The following is a 22,789-nucleotide window of genomic DNA, read 5'->3' on the forward strand; positions in this document are numbered from 1 at the left end:
AGGACCCCTGTGGTGCAGGTTTCTAAGGCGACCCGAAAACGGCTGTAACCAGGTCCGGCTCTTTCTCAGGCTTTCCTCAAAGAAGGACATGTGCAGACCCCCACTATCCCTCGCGCACACACACACACACACACACACACACACACACTCAATCCGGACAGTGTTGCCGGACACAGGCAAGCAATAAAACCTGGATTAGCGGAGAGTTCACACATAACACTAGAGCGAGAAAGTTTCTTAACACGCCCAAGCCCACCCTCTCCTCACACACGTCTCTCCTCTCTTTCATTCTCTCCATCTCTACTTCTTTTGTGTCTGCGTTTCTCCTCCCTCCTCTTCCTTTGCCCCTTTCTCTTCAGAATTTCATTGTTTGTTATTACCATGTTAGAGATAAAGGAGGTCTGAGGAATTAGCTTGTTCTTACAGTTGCAGAGAAAATCCGCTTAAGTCCGCAACCCCCAAATTTGCGGTACCCAGAAGCCCCTGCTCTCGGGATTTAACTAGAATGCGTATCTTTGTGGTGGGGGGAAAAAATCATTTTGTAAGGTGCCAACGGGGCTGAGATGGAGCAGTCCGACCCGTCTCCGGGCCCCCGTCCCTGCATCATGTCCTGGAAATGGGTGCATTTGTATAATATCACTGCTTTTGTCCCTACTTTGTAAGCTGGGGACAAAGCCCAGACACTCCTCCACCCTCCCCACTCATCCCCCCCAAACAAACCTTTTTCATTAGAGCAGCAAACACTTTCCCCTTCAATAGCCCTGATACTACACATCATCCCCAGCATCTCCGCAGGACCCGAGCGCTTTAAAGCGCCTCTTCTCTCAGGACACAGAGCTCGCTTAATTAAACCGCACTTAAGCCGGACAAAAGGCTTCGTGCAGGTCTGGGCGAGCCCGCCGAGAGTATTCATGGCCGCCGTAAAGCGAAAGCCGTGCGAGAGAGAGCTATATGCCAGATACTTTGTTCACACAAGATGAAGAGTCAACAGCCACCCCCACGCCATTTCTCTCCTAATAACCACCTTTAGAAAGGCTCCGTCCCAGCACAATGCTTCTCCGCTCCCCTCCTCTCGCTCTCAATCACCCTCCAGGACAATGCCTAAAGCTCCACAGCCCCCCAGGACCCTCGGCCCCACAACAGACACTTCTTTTATTGAAATTCTTTGGTGTTCTAATCCTCAGCTTCCTCTATAGGACAATAATGGAGTGTCAGTACTTTAGCTTTTTCCAGTGTGGCTATCATTAGACTAGCTTGGGTCACAAGCCCTCTCTTCCTCCTATCTCAGGTTTGAAATTATTTTTGACTTAAGGTTACTGAAGCTTGAAAATGAATACATTACCAGGGCATATTGCATATTTCGGGGTACGGTTATCCTTGCAAAGCACATCGTCTGGCACGCATTCTTAAGCAAATCAGACGTGAGAACCGTATTTATTTTAAGAGTGCAACAGTCCAAACCCCAGGCCCCAGACGAAGATATTAATTTTTTGAATGAACTGAATTTTTTTAAAGGGTTGTGGAAATAATGTCACTCGAACTGTGTTAAATATGACATTCTAAAAAAAGTCATGTCAAGTTTTCACAGGATTCAAAAGAACCTCTGATTGGGAAAGATTCTTACCCCGGTTCACTTTCAAGGGTTGAAGGTCTGAGGTTTGTTCTCGCGTGTCAAGCAAGTAGGGTTGACTTCCATGTTTACAGTATTCAATGTGATGTATTCAATTTCAAATCTGTTAATCATATAACAACTGTGTCTCTTCAGAAGACTTAAACTGCTCTATTCATATGCTCAATTTTCCATGAAAATTTATGAACTTTTTGAAGCATCAAGGTTTTGGTGGAATGGACTTTCAATAGAGGGGCATAAATCTCTCACTTCCATTAAAATGACCTTTATTGTGTTTTGAAGATAAACAAAAGTCGCATTGAGTTTGGAACGACATAAAGGTGAGTAAATAATGACAGAATTTTATTTTTTTGGGTGAACTTTCTATTTAATACACATATGGCAGTAGCTAGACATCTTAAAGGGCTATTTCACATAACAATTATTAAGATTTTGGTATAATTTACTTACCCTCATATACCAAAAAGCACCATAAAAGTAATCCATATGATTTGTGTGCTATTCCTTCTTCTCAAGCCATAGTTTTGTGAGGAAAAGTCTGAAATGGTTCATCTCTTCTTGTTTATTGAGGAAACGGCTTTCAAACGTCAAGAGGGTGAGTAAATGCTGACAGAATTTCAACGAGTCAAGTCCATGGTGACAGACAGACTAGGCTACTGTACAGACGATCTTTTTTTCAACTGACCACCCCACACCTGTTCAATTAACCAATTTAATTAATAAATACAAAACATACAAGTTTCATATATTAGCAACAGACTCGTCAATTATTAAACGACTTCAATTTCAGCTATAAAGCATCTCTAAAGAAGACAATAGTGTCATTATCAGCTCGATTCCGTTTTTTTTTTCCTCATCCGAGAGTGTCAATATAGTTAGATTGACAATATTTTCTGTCAATAAATTCCTCTGTCTATATAATGTCTTTTAAACCCCAACCGAGCAAACCAAAGATAACAGAGGCAAGGTTCTGGTCACATGATTCAGTAAAGGTGAGTAAAAAGAGTAGCTATAAACTGTGAGTATATACCGTACAATATATTTTCAAGAAATCCATAAAAATCAACCATGTGTTTATACTGACATCTTCTGGTTACTCTCGGTACTGTCACACTTTTATAATTAATTGTTTAAAATCTTATGTATGTTCAGACTGGAGACCAAATTGACCAACTTGTGTAATTTTATTAGCGTTAGAGGTTTCTTTAGCATTGGTGGTGTCAGAATTACATTAAAATCTTATGAAACGGCTGTGCTCCATACACCCATCAAATCTGGTTATTTATTTGGGAAAAGTGGAATCAGTATGCTAACATGTATTTTAAGGCTGGAATCGGTTGGGATTGGCTTGAAGTATTTGAGGCATGCTGCGGGAGAATGTTCCAAATTCTTGTTAAAAACCTCGGGGGCAAATATGCGTACGTTTGTAAGAACATGCATGAACCGTCAGCGAAAATTTCATCTTGTATAATCTAGTATAAAATCCCTTAGCTGTTGTCTCCTGTAAGACGAACAGTAGTAATTATGGAAGCTCTTAAAATGAAATAACTTCATGCCTCTAACACTTTATGATTTTCATGCTCATAGACTCAATAACATCTGTTAAAAGAATAAGTAGGCCGATATGAAAAAAAATTAGTCACTTGATAAAGCCACTGTTTAGTCTCTGTTGACTGTCGTAATGGCAATTTGATCTCATCTGCAGCCGGTGATTTACTCTGCATAAAGTCATAATTTAAAGGTTAATTAATGTCACAAGTTTTGGCCCTCAGGGGACAGAAAGACACAATGCTGCTGCAATTCTATAGGAGACTAAACGTAATCTTGTCTTTAAAGGTTGCCTGCTTCCAACAGCTGAAGAAATCACATCATCACGTTGGGAAACATAAATCTTCGGGCCTAAGGGTTGCATTGTTAAAGAATATCATGAGTAGCATGTTCTGTGCTCCAAGATATAATTTAACAGCTTTTAAAATGTAGTAGCTCCCCGCCAAGAGCATTGAAAGCACAAGAGAGGGAAGGCCACAGCGCTTTGAAGTTGTGTGCGTTTGTTACGGTTTAATCTTCAGTGAAGACGCTCCCACGTCATTCAGACTCATGGTTCATGTTTCATTTCCTACAGGGCAAAATGACAGAGTTTGTGTAGTAGTGCTTTACATTTCACAGCAAAGGAAAATCTTTGGCCCAGAGACTAAATACTCTTGCTTAAAAGCCTATTAGCAGCCTTACAGCCTATTTGTGGCCTTATAGCATTTGTTGGAGCATTAGCTTCACATTATGCAACGTGATGGAAAGGACCTATCATACTGAGATGTGCAAAATGTAGAACATCCTTGTCATAGTGAAAACATTTAATCTCTCTCTTGTTTTAGCTGACTGATTTTGGGTTGAGATATGGTAAACTTCAGAAAAACATTGTCTTTAAAGTAGTGCACTAGCTTGAACTCAACTATGGACACTTTTTACCTTGTGACCTTTTAGAAAATAGACTATTAAACATTTTTTATACTCTCACAATATATTCATGTTTTTAGTGACATTTAATATTATGATTTTCTTGGACAACTCTTTACATGAAGGGCATTTTGTAATAGCAAAATAAATATATATAAATAAATGAATAAAAATACTAACAAACAAAACTATAAAAAACAGGGTTCAAAGGCATTTTCAATGTGAACTTAATATAACAAAAAGAAAAGAGCTCAGAAGAACAAATCTATTAGTTTTAATAAATAAATCAGTGCCAGAAGATTAGGAAACAGACTTCTCACATAATTTTTAATCTTAAATAGTTAAATTGCACAGTATGTACTTAAGGAATAGTTCTATGGCAAGCCCTTTTAGCTTTTAATGTTCCCAGCATTACTCGACGTAATTGGTGTTCACTGTGTCGCATGGTGCATATCACACAAATTATGTAATTTACTTATTACATATTATTTTAGACATATAAGACATGAGGAAAATAAAACTATTGGCTACCATTAGATAATTATGTGGTAAACAAGAACACACTCATGAAACCAATGAATGCATGAACTCGTGATTCTACAAAATGTTTTTTAAACTTCATACCGGGTCATAAAGCAAAACTCTGGAGAATAATGTCAGTGCTCAATACTCACCAACGTCTTGTGACGATGAATATCTCTATTCTCTTGGGAATGTGTGTTTCGGTCACAGTTTGAAATCTCCACACAAACGGTTTTCTTCAGGCGCATTTCGCAAATGCGTATACATTTTTTCGGACGTAGGACTTGTTCATCCAACATGTATTTTTCACTTTGACTTCATAAATTGACTGAGGACAATTAAATATGTTCGGTGAATATACAATTTTAATTTTGAGTGAAGACCTTAAGCTATGATTAGTACAATGCATCTTTTTGCATGGGGATAATTTATTGGGCCAATATGTAATGATCAATAAAAAAAAAAAATCAAAAATTTTTTTTTACAGTGCAAGGAAGAGATAATTGGTTCACGAGCAGCTTTAACTGAGGTGGTACAGCGATCACGACACATCTAAGAGCCACAAAACGGTATTTATTGTTTAAATTTCTTTTAAAAAATGACAATTTCAAAAGCTATGTTTCCATCCACCTATTTGTATGCGCATTTTGGGATATCGCATCAAAAAATGCTGAATGGAAATGCCAAGATGCGCATAAACTCAAAAAATGCGCATAAAAAACGTATGTGCTCGTTTGAGTCGGATAAATGTTCTATCCGATACGAAAACATGCGCATAAACTATGATGGAAACGCATTTACCGAATAAATTCCTTGATGCGCATAAAGAAAATCATGTGACTTTCGCAGCATAACTATACTTACCAGTGGAAAAATCTTGTTTACAAAACATCTGAGATGCTGTTTTGGTCTTTCAGAAGTCTGTTGTCAAAGATACTCTGTATATTTCCCTCCTAGAACTGTCTTACACGACTGCGTTCCCAAACAGCAGCATCTGCCTCTGAAAGCATGCCAACACGTTTATTGAGACGCACAAGTTTCTCTGAGACGCAAATAATTTATTATATACGAAAATGATTATATATGGTGGCGTCTCCTATGTTTCTTAGTGATTTTTTAGCGGTAGTTTATCAGGAAGTGACGATTATGTTCTCTTCGACTCACTGGATGGAAACGGTGCTTTATTCGCAAATGTTTTATGCGATATGGCATTTTTTCACATAAATTATATTCGCAACTTTGGATGGAAACATAGCTAAAGTTGAGACTTTGTTTCATGTCACAAGTAACTTGCTCTGTCCTGTCTGACGGCGTGTTGTCAGTGTCCTCTTTGCTCCGCAATGTATTTTCTCTACGTGAGAACGTGTGTGGTGTGAGAGCGCCATGGCTTGTCGGACATAGCAACAGTAACTGAAGGGGGCGGGTCTTTGCGAACGGTCAATTGCATTATTACTAGTAAGAATTGAATTAGAGTTTAATGCTGGGAACAATAAAAGCTAAAGTGGCTTGCCATATAGTACAGAAAAATTAAAATCCTGTAATTTACTCATCATCATGTTGATCCAATCCAATTTGTTATTCTTTCCTCTGCTGAACACAGAAAGAGAAATTAGGAAGAATGTTACTGTCAGCATTTGTCTTTTTTCTCTGTCCCTGCATTTCCCCCCATACCATTAAAGTACTACTTCGTCTGTCAGCCCTTAACATTCTGCTTAACTTCTTGTTTGGTGTCCCACAGAAGAAAATAAATCATACAGTTTTGAAACAACACGAGGGAAAGTAAATGATAAAGTTTTTCACTTTAGGGTGAACTACCCCTTTAAAACAATGAACGCATTGCAACTTTCATAACGGGATACAAAGTCTATCCAGTGTGAAATCCTGTCACAATTTGAACTTATTATAAACCTGTTATGAACTTGCTGTTACAAAACAGCCATTTGCGAGTACTACATAATCTATGATATTTCGTTTAAATAAACTACTATACCCATAAATCTCTGTATTATTTTTGCATAATTGCCTAATCTCTCCTCACTAGCACTTTCTATGACGTTAGGGGGGGGCGTGCGCCTTTTCAGCAAATTATCAACGCATCGAACGCTGATTGGGCAAAATCTTCCATGTGACTCACACCATCCAATCCGCGGCTATAACGATGAATACATTTCCATCTTTCTAAAGGTAAATTCTGAAAAATTATGACGTGAAACGATGAAGTCTTGCTGTGTTGTCACCATCTGTTTGCACAGGAACAAAGTGCTTCAAAGCAAACATGATGAAATAAACAGACGTGTCAGCTCTCGTGTGCGCAAAACAGCAAGGCTACGTTGCATAAAGGCTCCAGAAAGGAAGATATCCCGATAACGTTTACGAAACGAGGAAAATAGCGCTATTATTTTCGTAAAGACTTATTGTGAAGTTTCTGCGTGATTCGTGAAGACTCGTGCGCAATATTGTACTGTAAGTGACCATTGCTTTGTCCTACTTATAGTTTTAAATGACAACAATAATTGAACTGTTTCAGAAGTTGCTTTTCCACACTGCATAATGATGGTGATTTTTACATTTTGTTTTAGGACTTCTTATAGTCTATGCGTCCAAATGTCAGTGAACTAAATGCCATTTTAAACACATATGTGCATTTACACTTGCTTCTTGTCTGTGTCAGTAAGTGAGCAATAGAGTGTCCCTCTTCTGCGCGAGGATGAATGTGGGCACGGCGCACAGTGAGGTGAACCCAAACACGCGAGTGATGAACAGCAGGGGTATATGGCTTTCATATGTGCTTGGTATCGGCCTCCTACACATCATATTGCTCAGCATACCTATCGTCAGTGTGCCTGTGGTCTGGACCCTCACCAACCTCATCCACAACATGGTAAGAGCTGCTGAATGACAGCCTCATGCTAGAAAGTTCATCTGCTGGTGTTACGTAGAGCACCTCAATAAGATTTTTTAGGTCAGTCGATGATTTGCTAAATCAAGTGGTGATTCAACACAGGCAGGACCAAAACTGTCCCTAATCAAACACTGAAATGTATTTAATTACAATATGCAAAATTATTTACATGACATATTGACTGAAGGGAAAATTTTCATGGTGTCATGCTTTTGGCTAGCAATTTATCGCACCAATATTGTGCTCAAACTGTGTTTATCCTGACTGCCAGTGAACCTATTGTTGTATTAACTTTTTATTTAGTATTCAGCGTTGGGAAGGTTACTTTTAAAATGTATTTCGTGTAGATTACACCAGTTTTGTATTTTAATCCAAATACTTTGGAATACTAATAAGGTATCCATCACAAAGGGATGACCAAACATAGGAATCGGTTTTCTTTTGAATATTATTTTATATCGGTCTTCCACAATATTTATTGAAGCAAAAAAAAAAAAAAAAAGCAATCTTATGTTATATATATATATATATATATATATATATATATATATATATATATATATATATATATATATATATATATATATATATATATATATAATATATATATATATTGAGGCTCAAGAAGGCAACACAATGCCTTAAGTCAGAATTGTGTGAGAAAAATTACCTAAACAATTGACTTAACATGAAACATGAAAACAGTTGTGGGTCATCCAGGTAATGACAGACAGTTAAGATTCAAGGGTATGTACATTTTTGAATGTGGCTATTTGTATAAATTCAGTCATTTTGTCTAGTGGAGTATATGCAAACATCTATTATGTGAAATAGCTTATTCAGGACAGTACTAAATATATATAACATACCATTTTTATGATCCCAGATCCCTCTTATTTTGTTAAAAATAAGTATTCAAAAATAGTATTCAAATTATGCATATTCTGCAAGGGGTATGAAACTTGTGAGCAGAAATGTATCTTAGGATGCTTTTGCAGATATTTATATGAATTGCCTGTTACAGCTTACATTAATGTGTAAATTAAATATATGACATTCAAATTCAACGTAATCACTTGGGTTATCTAAAATACTTTTTGAATGTAACTGTTATTTAATTGCCATCCATTTAAAATGTAACTGTAATGAAATACAGTTTCTCAATTTTTTTATTTGAAATATGTAAATAAGTTACATGTATTTCATTTCTCCCGAACCCTGATAGTATTTAGTCTACGTTGTCTTAAGGACGCAACCTGTCAAATTGCAGAGGCCAACATCGACAAGTGTCAAAGTGACATTTGAATTTGTGCTGTGTATTTCCAACAAAAGATATGGAAAGCACTCCACCAATTGAGAACCATTGCATTAGTTTCATAGTGTAAATGTCGCACAGATGCATTTGTAAGAACTTCTTAAAGTCCTCGTGAAATCAAAATTGATCATATTTACTTTGTTAGCGCAAATTGCTAGTTTTGTGGTGAACAATCCATCCGTGCAAGTCAATCCGCATCAAAAAATTATTTGGCTTTGTAATCTTTAATCAAAATCTGAAAATGCTCCTCCCCTCTACATTGGCAGGCCTTTTTTGATGACGTCTGTATGACGGCTTGGGCTTCGACACCGACATGCCATCATTAAACACGCCCATCCAACTGCCCGCGAGCTAATAAACAGAGATGGCGAGGAGGTGCGTTTTTTGAATGAAACGCCTACGTTTCTATATCCAATCAGGTCACAGGGAGGAAAAAACAAACCACGCCCTCTGTTCTGCTCATTTAGTATTCCGTTTCTCTCGGAAATACGTCAAATCACTGAAATAAAGTCGGTTGCAACTTCCGGTTCACTGGGACTTTAAGAAGCAAAGGCTTAAAATAAGCATTTGTTTTGTGACAGTCCCCAGCTGCAGGATCTCTGAAACGGCAACAATTTTTCTTGCTGAATTTTGGCCCGTTCAGTTGCTGACTCCAGGTTCTGTAATTTCAGCCAATGGGGGACTTACAGAGCCTTCCTGTATCGCCTTTCTTCGTCCTGCTCCCAAAACAGATCAGCTCTTGCTGTTGTCCTAAGAGTTTCACAACATCTGCTGATAGTGCGTTGAAGAATTGTACCAAAGGTCATGATGTTCTGTGACTGTCTTTCTGTTGTAGTGCATGTATATCATCCTACACACGGTTAAAGGAACGCCTTTTGAGACTCCGGACCAAGGCAAGGCCAGGCTACTGACCTACTGGGAACAGATGGACTACGGTGTCCAGTTCACCGCCTCTCGAAAGTTTCTCACCATCACCCCTATTATACTGTAAGAGTGTTTACTTTTACTCAGCGATTCTGTCCTTTATTCTGTCCGTCACGCCAATTTGTCTCTTTTGGTTGTGTTCTGCACACGCACTGTGAAGGCTTTCACAACTTGCACTGCATGACCATGAGCAAGAGGGAGTGATGCTGACTTCCTGTGGTTTCTGCTGGCAAGGAGAGCCGGATTTAGAAACATTTAGTCAGTCAGTCAGGTCATTTGCTCTACAGTTTTCTTCTCTCTCGTGTCTTCTCCTCTCCTATTGCAAGGATGTATCTGTCAGCTACAGTGAGGGATGAGGATGCTAGCCTGGCTTAGCTGTTGTTTAGGTTAGTCTACCTGTCTGACCATCAGAAAAGTACTTAAAACTCCTCTAAAAGCAGCCAACAGACCAGCCTCACCAGTCCGAGAGAGCAGCTAAATTCGGCAAACCAGATTTAAGATGTTATTTTCAGCTGGGTTGATTATATCCTATGTGAATCGGATGGTGAAAAGTGGATGTTACATAGTAGCAGTTTTATTTTATATCATTAGAGCATTATTGACTTTTTTAATTGGCTTTTATTGACTTTTTTTATTGGCTTATTTTTTTCAGTTTTCACATGAATACATTTCACATTTTTTTAAGATTTCTATTTAGCTTCAATTTATTTTTATTTTGGTTTTAGTAAAGGATTAGTTCACTTTAAAACTAAAATTGTCCCATGATTTACTCACCCTCAAGCCATCCTAAGTGTATATGATTGTCTTCTTTCTGATGAACACAATCAGTTATATTAATAAATATCCTGGCTCTTTCAAGCTTTATAATGGCAGTTGAACGGGGCTCACGAGTTTGAAGCTCAAAAAAGGGCCTCCATACATAATAAACGTACTCCACATGGCTCCGGGGGGTTAATAAAGGCCATCTGAAGCAAATCCATGTTTTTTTTGTAAAAAAAGAAAATCCATATTTAAAAATTTATAAAGTAAATATTAAAAATTGCAATTGCGATTTAAAATGGGATTTTATTTATTTTTTTATTTTTTTTTACAAATGAAAAGGTGTATATAACATTTTGTGTTTATATATTAATATGAATAATAATAATTATTATTATTGCTAAATAAAAATAAGAAATATTACTATTACAAAAACATTCATTATTAAAAAATTTAAATAGAGCATTTAAGAATAAATATAACAGTATAATAATAATAATATTTAAATTTGACAGAAAACAAAAAAATGATGGGTTACCTGTTAATATGCAGACAGCCTATGACTAAAAATCATTAGAAAGGTCTAAGGATTTATTGTAAAAAAAAAAAAAAAAATTGTGCTTTTTATCTGTGCTATCAATTTCTTAAAGTCTATGTCTTTAAAATGAAATTTTAGCATCTTATGCATCCACTGTGGGGATTAAAACTCCTGTACATTGAAGAAAAACACATGGATTGTCATATACATTTGTTTAGAAGTATTATTTTTCTTATTTTCTACCCAAAAGTTTCATTCACACTGGAGGCCAGAGGGCGCCCTCGAGCAGAAACTCCACATTTTCCTCAGAGAAGTAATCGTTTTCAGGAAATCCCTAAGGGAAATCCCTAATGTGAAGCTCCTTGTAGGCTCAGCTGAATAAAACGAAGATAGAAACACTTTGACTGATTAAACATGAAGATAATACTTCTGCGACAAGATATGGTGTTTGAGTTCTTCAAGCCTTCTCGGGTATTTTCATAATAATAAAGTATGCAGTGCTGATTGACATTCTGTGATAAGAAGCCACAACAGCTCGACTGACGATATGAAGTGAGTTAAAACTTGTTATTAAATGTTGTACTTTATTGGACAACAGGTTTATGAACGCTTCACATTACTAGTTTGTTAAGATGTTTGACGTGTGTTGCTTTTTCAAGCACACATTATACGCAACTCAAACTCGCAGTCGCAGTCATAGCCGCTCGTCACTAACACACTGGGCATATATTTATTTAATTAAAATCGCAACCTTTGCGCTTTCATAATTGCACATAACCCAAATCGTGATTGTGATTAATCGTGCAGTTCTAGTAAATATCTAGCTTCCACCAGACCGCCTTCTGTTTTCAACGTACGGAAAAAAAAACGTACGTAACTGACGTGACATATGAATAGGGCGTAGCGTATTGTGTTACACTTTCTTCGTAAGTTGAATACAGAAGCCAATCTGGATATTTTTACAAAAACCCGTGGATTTGCTTCAGAAGGCCTTTATTAACCCCCCCCCGGAGCTGTGTGGAGTACTAATATGATGGATGGAGGCCCTTTTTTGAGCTTCAAACTCGTGAGCCCCGTTCACTGCCATTTGTAAAGCTTGAAAGAGCCAGGATATTTATTAATATAATGGATTGTGTTCATCAGAAAGAAGAAAATCATATACACTTAGGATGGCTTGAGAGTGAGTAAATCATGGGGTCAAATTTCATTTTAATGTGAACTAATATTTTAAGTTTATTTAAATTAGCTGCCAAGGCAAGGTTAAGTTTAGATTTTTCCTCTAATAGTTATGTTTTATTATGTTTCAGCTTTATTTCAATGAACAAAAAATGATTTTTAATACTTTTAGTTAGACACAGTAACAACACTGCATAGTTAGTTGCTAAAACAGGGCCTAAATAGATAGTGAAAGGAAAGGAATTTCAGAGGATAAACAAGTTATTATATATTATATTATATTATATTATATTATATTATATTATATTATATTATATTATATTATATTATATTATATTATATTATATTATATTATATTATATTATATTATATTATATTATTGTAGGCAATTTTTTTCTTTAGAGTAACATGCACTATTGTTCACAATACTACTATTCATTAAGAATGTAAATATGTATTTTGATTTTATATCGATTTAAAATCCGCATTCTGTTGCAGCCTGAAGAAACCACATCCTGTGTTCCCATTAGATGCAGTGTTGTTCTGTGCTTGCTTGAGCAACTTTTATAGCCCTGGCATCTGTGCATCTCATGTTGCTGTCTGACATCTGACTTGATCTTGTCCTTGTCCTTCCCCTCTACAGGTATTTCCTGACCAGTTTCTATACAAAGTATGACAGGGTCCACTTCATCATCAACACCATTTCCCTGCTCACTGTGCTTATCCCCAAACTTCCTCAATTCCATGGGGTCCGTCTCTTCGGAATCAATAAGTACTGATGAGGTTTTGATCTTCAACGCAAGAGGATGTGTTGACACACAGGGCGCTTCATGACTTTCTCTGTGGAAATAATAAAGGGGGAAATTTAGGGCTCCTTCGGATGCTCTGCTGCTTTGTGGTCGAACTGGCCAATTTGTCTGCTACTGCATCACTTTTATTGATGTTTTTTTGTATAACATTTGTTAGATACAAACACATTTGTAGCAGAATGCAGCAGATGAGGGTCTCTGGAGATGTTAGGACCTCCGTTCTACTTTGTTGAAACAGACAGTGTTGCTTAACAGTTATGTACGTCATGTGGAGCCACATGTTAGCTTTCAGTCACTTTGGCATAAATGCTGAGTTGATGCAATGAATCTGATGGGTCCAAATAATCTTCTTAACTGTTTTGGCGGCCTGATTCAGCATGCCACTGGGGAGAGTGAAGAAAGGTAGGCCTACTGTGTTTCTGAAGAAAGTGTACAAGGCTATTTTTAGCCCAGGTGCAAAAGACTGGCTTCAATCCCATTGGACATTGTCACCCTGTCCTGATAGCACTTTTGTCAGCCCTTTATTTCAAACCTTAAAACACCGTTTTAGATTCAAAACAAAACGAGTTGAATTTTATAACATATTTTAAACAGATGTCTGTTGCAGTGATACATATCTAGTGTTTAACCAGTGGCCTAAAACCTTTCACTCTTTTATAACATGCACTTAATATTGAGTAATAAAATGAGTTAGCTGGATGCATGGGAATTTAAAACCTCTAAGAGCTCTAGATGGGGAGCACCGGTACAGGGAATATCGGATTGGATCCTTATTTTTTCCACCAAGAGAGAAACTGCAGTCTGGCTGTGCACATGACCTTTGGATCGTAATCCGTCTTGTTGGACGCTTATGTACCTGCACTTCATGTCCCAGTGTGAGTCAGGATCATTTAAATGTTAATGCAGTTTACTAAAGTACAGAATATTTCTGCAAAGCATTAACAAAATGTGAATAAGATGTTTAAGTGCTTTTTCAATGTTTATGGACAATCACCATGCTCTCTTTCTCTCAAACCCATCTGTCACAATACAGATAATGGTCTAAAAGACCAGATTTCAAATTTGACAAACTGCATACTGCATTTTGTGAATAACAGTATGGACCGGTGGACTGATGACAGGCCCTGTGATATGCATTTTGCATGACATAATTTCTAATAATTCATAATTGTGAGCAAGATTCTGCAAAGGACGCTTTGAAAATGACAGCATTTCATAATTTGTCTGTTTAGTAGCAGTTATACTGGTGTCTTAGTCATGCTCTCTGTAATGTTTGTTTTATTGCTGCCTCTCTTTGATGGTACGGATTACAGTCAGAACGATAGTGTAAACGGCAATCCTGCATATGTGGAGTAACACCTTATCTAGCAAATCAGTTGACTTTGAATCCCATATTTGTTCTTATCACAGTTTACTTTTGTTTGTAAGTCATATATTCTGTGTTATTGTACGTTTCATGACAGATGCTTGTTTAATGTTGACCAGTATTTGCAATAATCCTTACTATTATTACAATTATAGAAACTGTATTATTTGCCCTCTCACGTTACACTCAATATTAGATGCATTTGCAAAAAGCCTTCCTGCAGAGTTGATGATCTCTTCATACTTGATTTGTTTACAGGGTACCTTTTGCATTCTTGTTTATTTGCTTAATGCAATTGTTATGGATGATTTCATGTGAAAATAATTGTTATTGTTAATTCATTTAGAGCTGATTTTTCATCAACTGGGCTTCAGTTCTCATTATTTGCAGAAAGCAACTCATTTGACTGGATGCATCAATTGTAGCTAAAGGGATGTTCCCTGAAATGTGATTTAATCACATACTGTATTAGTACATTTATAGGTTACTCTTTATTTGGTAACACTTTATTTTACAGTGTCATTGTTACAAATGTTACATGTAGTTAATAACGATAAATTATGCATAATTACATGCAACTAACCCCAAACCAAACCCTAATCTTAACCCTATAGTAAGTAGGCCTACATATAGTTACTTAATATTACTTAGTACTTAAATGTATAATTACAGTGTAACAAAGACACCTTAAAAATAAAGTGTAACCCCTGTACTAACTCAAATAAGTTATTTCTCTGTTCTTACTATAGAGTTAGGGTTGGTTTGGTTTGTGGTTAGTTACTTGTAATTATGCATAATTTACTGTTATTACTATAGTAAGTACATGTAGTAACGTGTAACTGTTAGCCTAAACCTTAAAATAAAGTGTTACCCATTTACACGGCTATTTTACCTTTATGTTTGTTACAGAGTAAATTCTGCAAGCTATGAATCTTAATGTTTTAGGAACTGTTAGAACAGGAACTCTTGTGAAGTTGGTCTGTTGGGGTATGGTAATCTGAGGTGTTGCGTTCTGCGGTGCGTGCGTCTGGCAGGATGCCGATGTCCGGGTTCATGCTGAGTGATATCAGAGCCTTTCTTTCTTCTATAGTGCTGCAGAGTCTTTCAGATAAATTCTATAGTTCTATGCCATCTATACCCAACAGTTTCTTCTGTTTACGTTCACACAGTGATTGTGACAGAAGCAGCAAAGCAACTCCCACAGCAAGTCACGTGATGCTGTGCGAGGTTAAACAGCAGGGGGAAAATATTACGTATTCATCAGTTAATGTGCAGTAGCCTAATAAATGAATGAACTCTACATGACATTTTACAATGTGTCGGATGAATAAAACAGAACTTAAAAATAGAAATTCTTTCATCATTTATCCACCCTCATGTCCTTCCAATGCTGAGTTTCTTTCTTATGCGGAACAAAAGAAGATATTTTGAAGGTGGTTTCAACTTTTTTGTCCATACAATGAAAGTCGATGAGGTTCCAACATGTGTTCTACAGAACAGGTGTGGAAAGACATGAGGGTAAGAATTTTCATTTCAATTTTCAAAAAGATATTTTGAAGAATGTTTGTAACCAGAGAGAGAGCAGCCATTGACTACCATAGTAGGGGAAAAAATACTATTGTAGTCAATTGTTGCTCTATCTGCTTTGTTACAAACATTCTTCAAAATATCTTCTTTTGTGTTCAGCAGAACAAAGAAACTAATACAGGTTTGGAACAACTTGAGGGTGAGTAAATGATGACAGAATTAAATTTTTTTGCGTGAACTATCCCTTTAATATTGATCTATGGCTTTACAGATTAAATTAGGTAACTGACATTTCTAAGGCAAATAAAAAAAATACCTTAAAGACAGCGACACTACAAAAGAAAGCAACTCGCCAGTATTTCAGTGTGCAACGTGAGCCAGGGCCATGCTCTTTGGGCTGTTACCCAAAGCCAGCAACTTTTTAAACATTGACTGGGTGAGAGTCCATCTGAATGGGCGAGAGTGAGGCCTCATGTGTCAGTCTCAGTTCTCCATTACTAGCTTCAGCCTGTGCAAGTTGTCTATCTCCCTGTCAGCACGTCTCTCCGCTCAGTGAGCAGATCCATTCCAAACGTGAGGGGTTTCCTTCCTTCCTTCACTCACATTTTACTGTTTTATTTGGTCTTTTTCACTATCATAATTTTTTATGACACCCCAGAAGGTGTGGGTTTTATTATTTTTTTAAATTGTTGTATGGCATACTTCTGTGTTTATTGCATAAACATAAAAGTATCCTGAAAGGTCTTCACCTGTAGCAACAGGACCAAGTCCCCTAATGCAGCACACACAGCTGAGCTGGTTGAATATTCAGCTCACTTTTGGAAACGATTAATTTTGTTTGCCGTATTTGTAGGTAGGCTATATATTACGATTTAAAAAACTGTTTTCTATTTTAATATATTTTAAAATGCATTTTTTTTCCTGTGATAGCAAAGCTGAATTTTCAGCATCATTATTCAGTCACATAATCCTTCATAAATCATTCTAATGTGCTGATTAGGTGCTAAAGAAATATTTCTTATTATTTGTGTTGCTGCTTAATATTTTTTAATAGATAATTTGATTAAAATTTGAAGAACTTTTAAAAAGAACAGAATTTATTTAAAATATATATTTTTTAATAATTTAAGTACAAAAAAAAAACTTAATTTCACTAGGTCACACTTATATTATTTGTATATTTTTATTTATTATTTATAGTCCCAAATTAGTTTTACTGCATTCCAACTTAAACGTATTAATTTTCCCCAAATCATTTTTGAATTACCTGTAAGTAAAAACTTCAATTTTAAAAACACAATATTGCTACTATAATATATACTATTTTTCATTAGTAGTGAATAATTTTTTTCTTAAAATGCACAAATTAAATTATCACAATACTCTTTAGAAAACAAACACACACACACACACACACACACACACACACACACACACACACACACACACACACACACACACACACACACACACACACACACACACACACACACACACACACACACACACACACACACACACACACACACACACACACACACACACACACACACACACACACACACACACACACACACACACACACACACACACACACACACACACACACACACACACACACACACACACACACAGACAGAGAGAGAGAGAGAGAAAGAGCATACACAATTACGGAAGTGAAGGTCTTATTGTTGTCTTTACATATTAAACTGAGAGTTTGATTTGTACTGTACTGTAAGAAAAAAAGGGTAAACTTTAGACATTCTACTAGCTATATGTAACTTTGCAACTGTCAACCTATAAGTTGACTATAGCAGACTGTTACTGTTAGGTTAGAGTTGGGTGTTAGGATTAGTAGAATAAGTTGACAAGTTGTTGGAAAGTTATTTAGTCAGTAGAATGTCTGTTGGGGACCATCAAAATAAAGTGTTAGCACTAATACTCTAATGAGAGTTAGTTGACATGTTGTTGCAAAGTTACTTATAGTTAGAATGTCTAAAGTGGATCATCGAAATAAAGTGTTACCCCCCACCCCCCAAAAAATTATTAGATTTTTTTTTTAACTTGTTATTTTTCTGCCATGACATTATCCATTAAGTTTAAAAACAACACAATGCAATGGGTTATTCAAATTATTGAAATATTGAAAAAAAATCAGTACATTGTGTACATCTCTTAGTGTGGTATTTTAAAATATGAGCTGTCCAACTGAAATGCTTTTAATTTTCTGTTTGTGTTATGTCATTAGAAATAAAAGTGATTTTGAGAGGAAATGTCTTTTGTCCTCCCTTTTGGCATGCTAACATCTGAAATATCAAGGTGCACCTGAGTTGACCACTAGGTGCCAGTGCAGCTACTGCAATAAAATACATTTTAGTGCAGATAATGTGGCCTTGCCGAATAATGAATTTACTGATAACAGTGTAGTTTGTGGTTATCACAGAGATAGAATGATATGGGCATTTATAAGATTGTTATGGGCCTTCCGATTTCTGTTCAGTATGGCTCTTCATCAATAATAATAACTTTACTGGATATCAATGCATCTTGCAAACCCAGTAAAAGTATGTCAATACATTAATATGGTACTATACATATGTTAAAATAGGCCATAAAATGCAACTCTGAGTTTTATACAGTATGTAACAGGGGTCCCTGCTCCATCTCCACCAAGGGGTCCTGTGTCTAAAAAGGCTGAAGGCTCCTGCTCTTCTCGATTACGCTTCTGTAGTGTCTGTTTCCTTCAGCAGGGGGCAGTACATACTACAAATTGACGCTAATCCAAAGTGGCAGTTGCCACCTAAAAATAGGTTTTGCCAGAGGATACAGGCTCATTATTTATTATATTTTAGCCTAGATATTTAGCAGACATAATGTTTTGTTTTTGTGTGTTAAATGAATTGCTGTTAACAGTGATATTGTCACCTTGGTTTACTATTTAACATTTGAATTGGTATCAAGGGTTATGCAAGTCTCTGTGATCTTTCATTTGAAAATACACAAAGGCTGCTTTATCTTTTGCCACCCACAGCTTTCATTCTGTCTTTTTTTTCTATCCTCAAATCCTCTATGTCCTTGACTTTCTTTCATTCTTTCTGTTTCTCTCTCTCTTGCTCTCTGTCAGGTTCTACCCATCAGTTCAGTCAGCTGGATGGGAACATGGCTTAAATCTGTGCGCTGGGAACACAGGGAACCCCATGGGTTTTAAAATATTCCTCACTTTCCTCTGCAATGCGTTGGCATTTGAAGTCGCTCCTCTTCTGATGGAAACGTGAGCTCTATGATTTAAAGGAGCTCACTTTGAAAGGAAGCACATGTTTATTAAAATAAGCTCAGATGTGAAATATAGATGCCCTGTGGTGTCTTATAGCTGTTTATTTGCGTACAAGTGCTGAAACTGAACTTGGGGTAAGTGGATTACATTTACACATTTTTAAATAACCCAACAAATAAGGGCTATATGAGGATTGTGTCCCCCAGTGTGTTAGGGGAACGCAGGAAACTCGGACACTACAGTCATGTCCTACTACTCAAAAAATAGAACTACTAAAGGGGAGGTTGCACTGAATTTTGGATTTAAATGCCCTTGATTAGGTGCATTAAACATGAAGAATTAATCCCTCCAGGATCTGTATGATGGAGAGGACAACCATTGCTTTGGCCTAAAAATATGTAGGAGCATATATGGATGGGAAGTAAACTTAGTGGCTATACGTTCACTAAGTGTTTGGCATTGATAACCGTATTTCATATCAGCTCAAGCTGCTTTTTGTTGTTACATTTCCATCGAAATGTCTGGATTTTGCCAAACGATAATACATGTGACTGTACCTGAGACTGTCCTGTTTACAGTTTACAATGTATTGGTTGTTCACACAGTAGTGGCTCGAATACTGCATGTAAACTTTACAAACAGTATTCGAGCCACTACTGTGTGAACCAATAACGGCCTTTCCTATTTTCGCCTGTTAACGTATTTGTAAAAAGTTTCCCACATAAATTCCATGTTCTAGTTGGTCACACAAATTCACTGCACTGACCAAGAGAAAGACGCTCATTTTAAATTGTCTTCTGTGTGAGCTGTGCTTTATCAAAACACACCACTTATAAAATCACACCACCTGCTGATTTTTGCATGTCAATTCCCTTTCCCATTTTCACGATAAAGTCAAGTCTCAACTGTTCTAGCGACAGTGGATAAAGTAAGTATCAACGAGGAAGCATCCATAAAGGTGCAGTCACATTTACCATTGCTCAGGGAAAATTCACAGACTAAATCCAGTAATTATAATACTAATCTGCGTGAAGGGTGTCAGGATATACAAACTGGACAAGGTTAGTGAATATCCAAACACACACTTTATTTGGGAACACAGGGCAGAGAATGGGTTGTAGCAGATGCACTTGTATCACGGTGAGAGATGGTAGATGAATAAAAGTCTTGATGGTTGTCTTACTGAGGAAGTATGGAGATGGAGAAACGGATACCTCAGCAGCCGGGATGAAAGGTGAGTCTTTCCTAGTGCAAAACCAGACCTAAGGACTGAAGGTGAGCTGTGTGAATATACAGGGAGTGCAGAATTATTAGGCACGTTGATTTTCTGATCATATTTTTTTTCCAGGCACATTTGACCAATTCCAAACCACAGTAATCCTAATAACTACTATTGATTTAGTATTTAATAATGTATAAGTGATATATAATTGTTCATGAAGGCTGGAAATTAAAATCCCCTTATATTCAGGTGTGCAGAATTATTAGGCATGTTTTCTTTTACAGATAAATTGAGCCAAAAAAGAGATTTAACTCAGACTGAAAAGTCAAAAAGTATTAAATGCCCATGAGAAGGATGCAATACTAATGCAATACTAGACATTGCAGTTAAGGCATGACCATTGGACAGTGAAATGCTCATTGGGTCAGCAGGATCTGACAAAAACAGGTGGTGAAGAAAAGACACCTGTTAACTGCAAAAGAATTAAGAATTAAGGTGAAGAATTAAGGGTGAAACCATCAGGAACCCTTTAGTCTCCAGCGCCACCATTTTCCAAAGCTGCAACCTACCTGGAGTCTCCAGAAGTGCAAGGTGTCAGGATCTCAGAGACTTCAGTTAGGTAAAGAATCCTAAAAAATGACCCCCACTAGATAAGAATCACAAGCTGAAGTGTTGTAAAATACATGAAGAAGGTTTTTTTATAGGCTTTATGGACAGATAGGTTGAGAGTGACTCTTGAAGGACCAGCACCACATCCTCTAGTACCACTGTTTGAAGAATTGATCTTCCAGAATCTGGCAGTACGTTTTGGGAGTTCATTTTTAGTCCATCTCTGCAAAACAGACTTCAGGATGGACTAAAATGAACTCCCAAAACGTACTGCCAGATTCTGGAAGATCAATTCTTCAAACAGTGGTACTAGAGGATGTGGTGCTGGTCCTTCAAGAGTCACTCTCAACCTATCTGTCCATAAAGCCTATAAAAAAACTTTCTTCATGTATTTTACAACACTTCAGCTTGTGATTCTTATCTAGTGGGGGTCATTTTTTAGGATTCTTTACCTAACTGAAGTCTCTGAGATCCTGACACCTTGCACTTCTGGAGACTCCAGGTAGGTTGCAGCTTTGGAAAATGGTGGCGCTGGAGACTAAAGGGTTCCTGATGGTTTCACCCTTAATTCTTCACCTTAATTCTTAATTCTTTTGCAGTTAACAGGTGTCTTTTCTTCACCACCTGTTTTTGTCAGATCCTGCTGACCCAACGAGCATTTCACTGTCCAATGGTCATGCCTTAACTGCAATGTCTAGTATTGCATTAGTATTGCATCCTTCTCATGGGCATTTAATACTTTTTGACTTTTCAGTCTGAGTTAAATCTCTTTTTTGGCTCAATTTATCTGTAAAAGAAAACATGCCTAATAATTCTGCACACCTGAATATAAGGTGATTTTAATTTCCAGCCTTCATGAACAATTATATATCACTTATACATTATTAAATTCTAAATCAATAGTAGTTATTAGGATTACTGTGGTTTGGAATTGGTCAAATGTGCCTGGAAAAAAAATATGATCAGAAAATCAACGTGCCTAATAATTCTGCACTCCCTGTATAGTGTGCTGCTGATGAGGTGATTGATGTGCGGGTGATCAGAACTCGCTCCCAAGGCGTCAAAATCCGAAGCATGGTCAAGTGCTTTCCGCGTCACAAGCTACCCCTAGGCGTCCCTATATCGACGCTGGCTGCTCCATTCATTTCAATGAGAAACCTTTGGCGTCATACACAGACGCGTTGGGCATGTGAACGTTATTGTCATGATGATCTATTGGGTTATGATTTTGCCATTATGACATGTTGGAGTGGGATTCTCAATTTAATCAGCCAGCATAATTTTATTTACGCTATCTAGACACGTTTTAACATGTAACCCAACCCCATCCAATCCCTAAACCTACCCATTTGTGTGGTATATAAAACACAGATATAACAGGCAGATACGACTGCATGCACAATTTATTCAACAAGTACAAATATTCCAAGTGTTCCGAGGCCAAGCGATTGATTTGTGTGAAGGAAATCCCCAAAAGCGATCAGTGTCTCCATCCGCAGAAGATCATGAAGTTCACACATTCAATTTCAAATATTTCCACCCGTTACGTCAGTTTTCAATGTGAAATTGCATTGGCTCTCATACCTCACGTGAACAATTGCGTCATTACGTCAGCTTTGATTGTAAAATGTCATTGGCTCTCGTGTGTCTTGTGTGACCGATTGCGTCATGCTAAAGAGTCGAGTGTATTAAGGCCGCTACATACTCCGCAAGAACAGAGAAAAAAGTTCTCGCTCCCAGGGCTGCGAGAACAAAAGGACGT

At 37.1% G+C, this 22,789-nt stretch overlaps 1 protein-coding gene across 3 annotated transcripts; it reads left to right on the forward strand.

Moving 5' to 3' along the window:
• The first annotated feature begins 6,799 nt into the window (after nt 1–6,799).
• ormdl3 (ORMDL sphingolipid biosynthesis regulator 3) lies at nt 6,800–15,736 on the forward strand. Of its 3 annotated transcripts, XR_013818653.1 has the most exons (5): nt 6,800–7,069; nt 7,278–7,487; nt 9,659–9,810; nt 12,864–14,928; nt 15,173–15,274. XR_013818653.1 is itself a non-coding variant. In XM_079845863.1 (4 exons), exons 2-4 carry the CDS (start codon nt 7,314–7,316, stop codon nt 12,997–12,999), a joined length of 462 nt encoding a protein of 153 aa, XP_079701989.1. In that variant the 5' UTR covers nt 6,800–7,069; nt 7,278–7,313; the 3' UTR covers nt 13,000–15,736. The 3 variants fall into 3 exon arrangements, 2 of the variants coding, with proteins under 2 accessions (XP_079701989.1, XP_079701990.1); XM_079845863.1 differs by having other exon boundaries at nt 12,864–15,736; XM_079845864.1 differs by having other exon boundaries at nt 6,815–7,069; nt 7,282–7,487; nt 12,864–15,736.
• The last annotated feature ends 7,053 nt before the right edge of the window (nt 15,737–22,789 follow it).

Source organism: Gobio gobio, assembly GCF_949357685.1.
Source record: "Gobio gobio genome assembly, chromosome: 20".
In the NCBI taxonomy this organism is placed as follows: Eukaryota; Metazoa; Chordata; class Actinopteri; order Cypriniformes; family Gobionidae; genus Gobio; species Gobio gobio.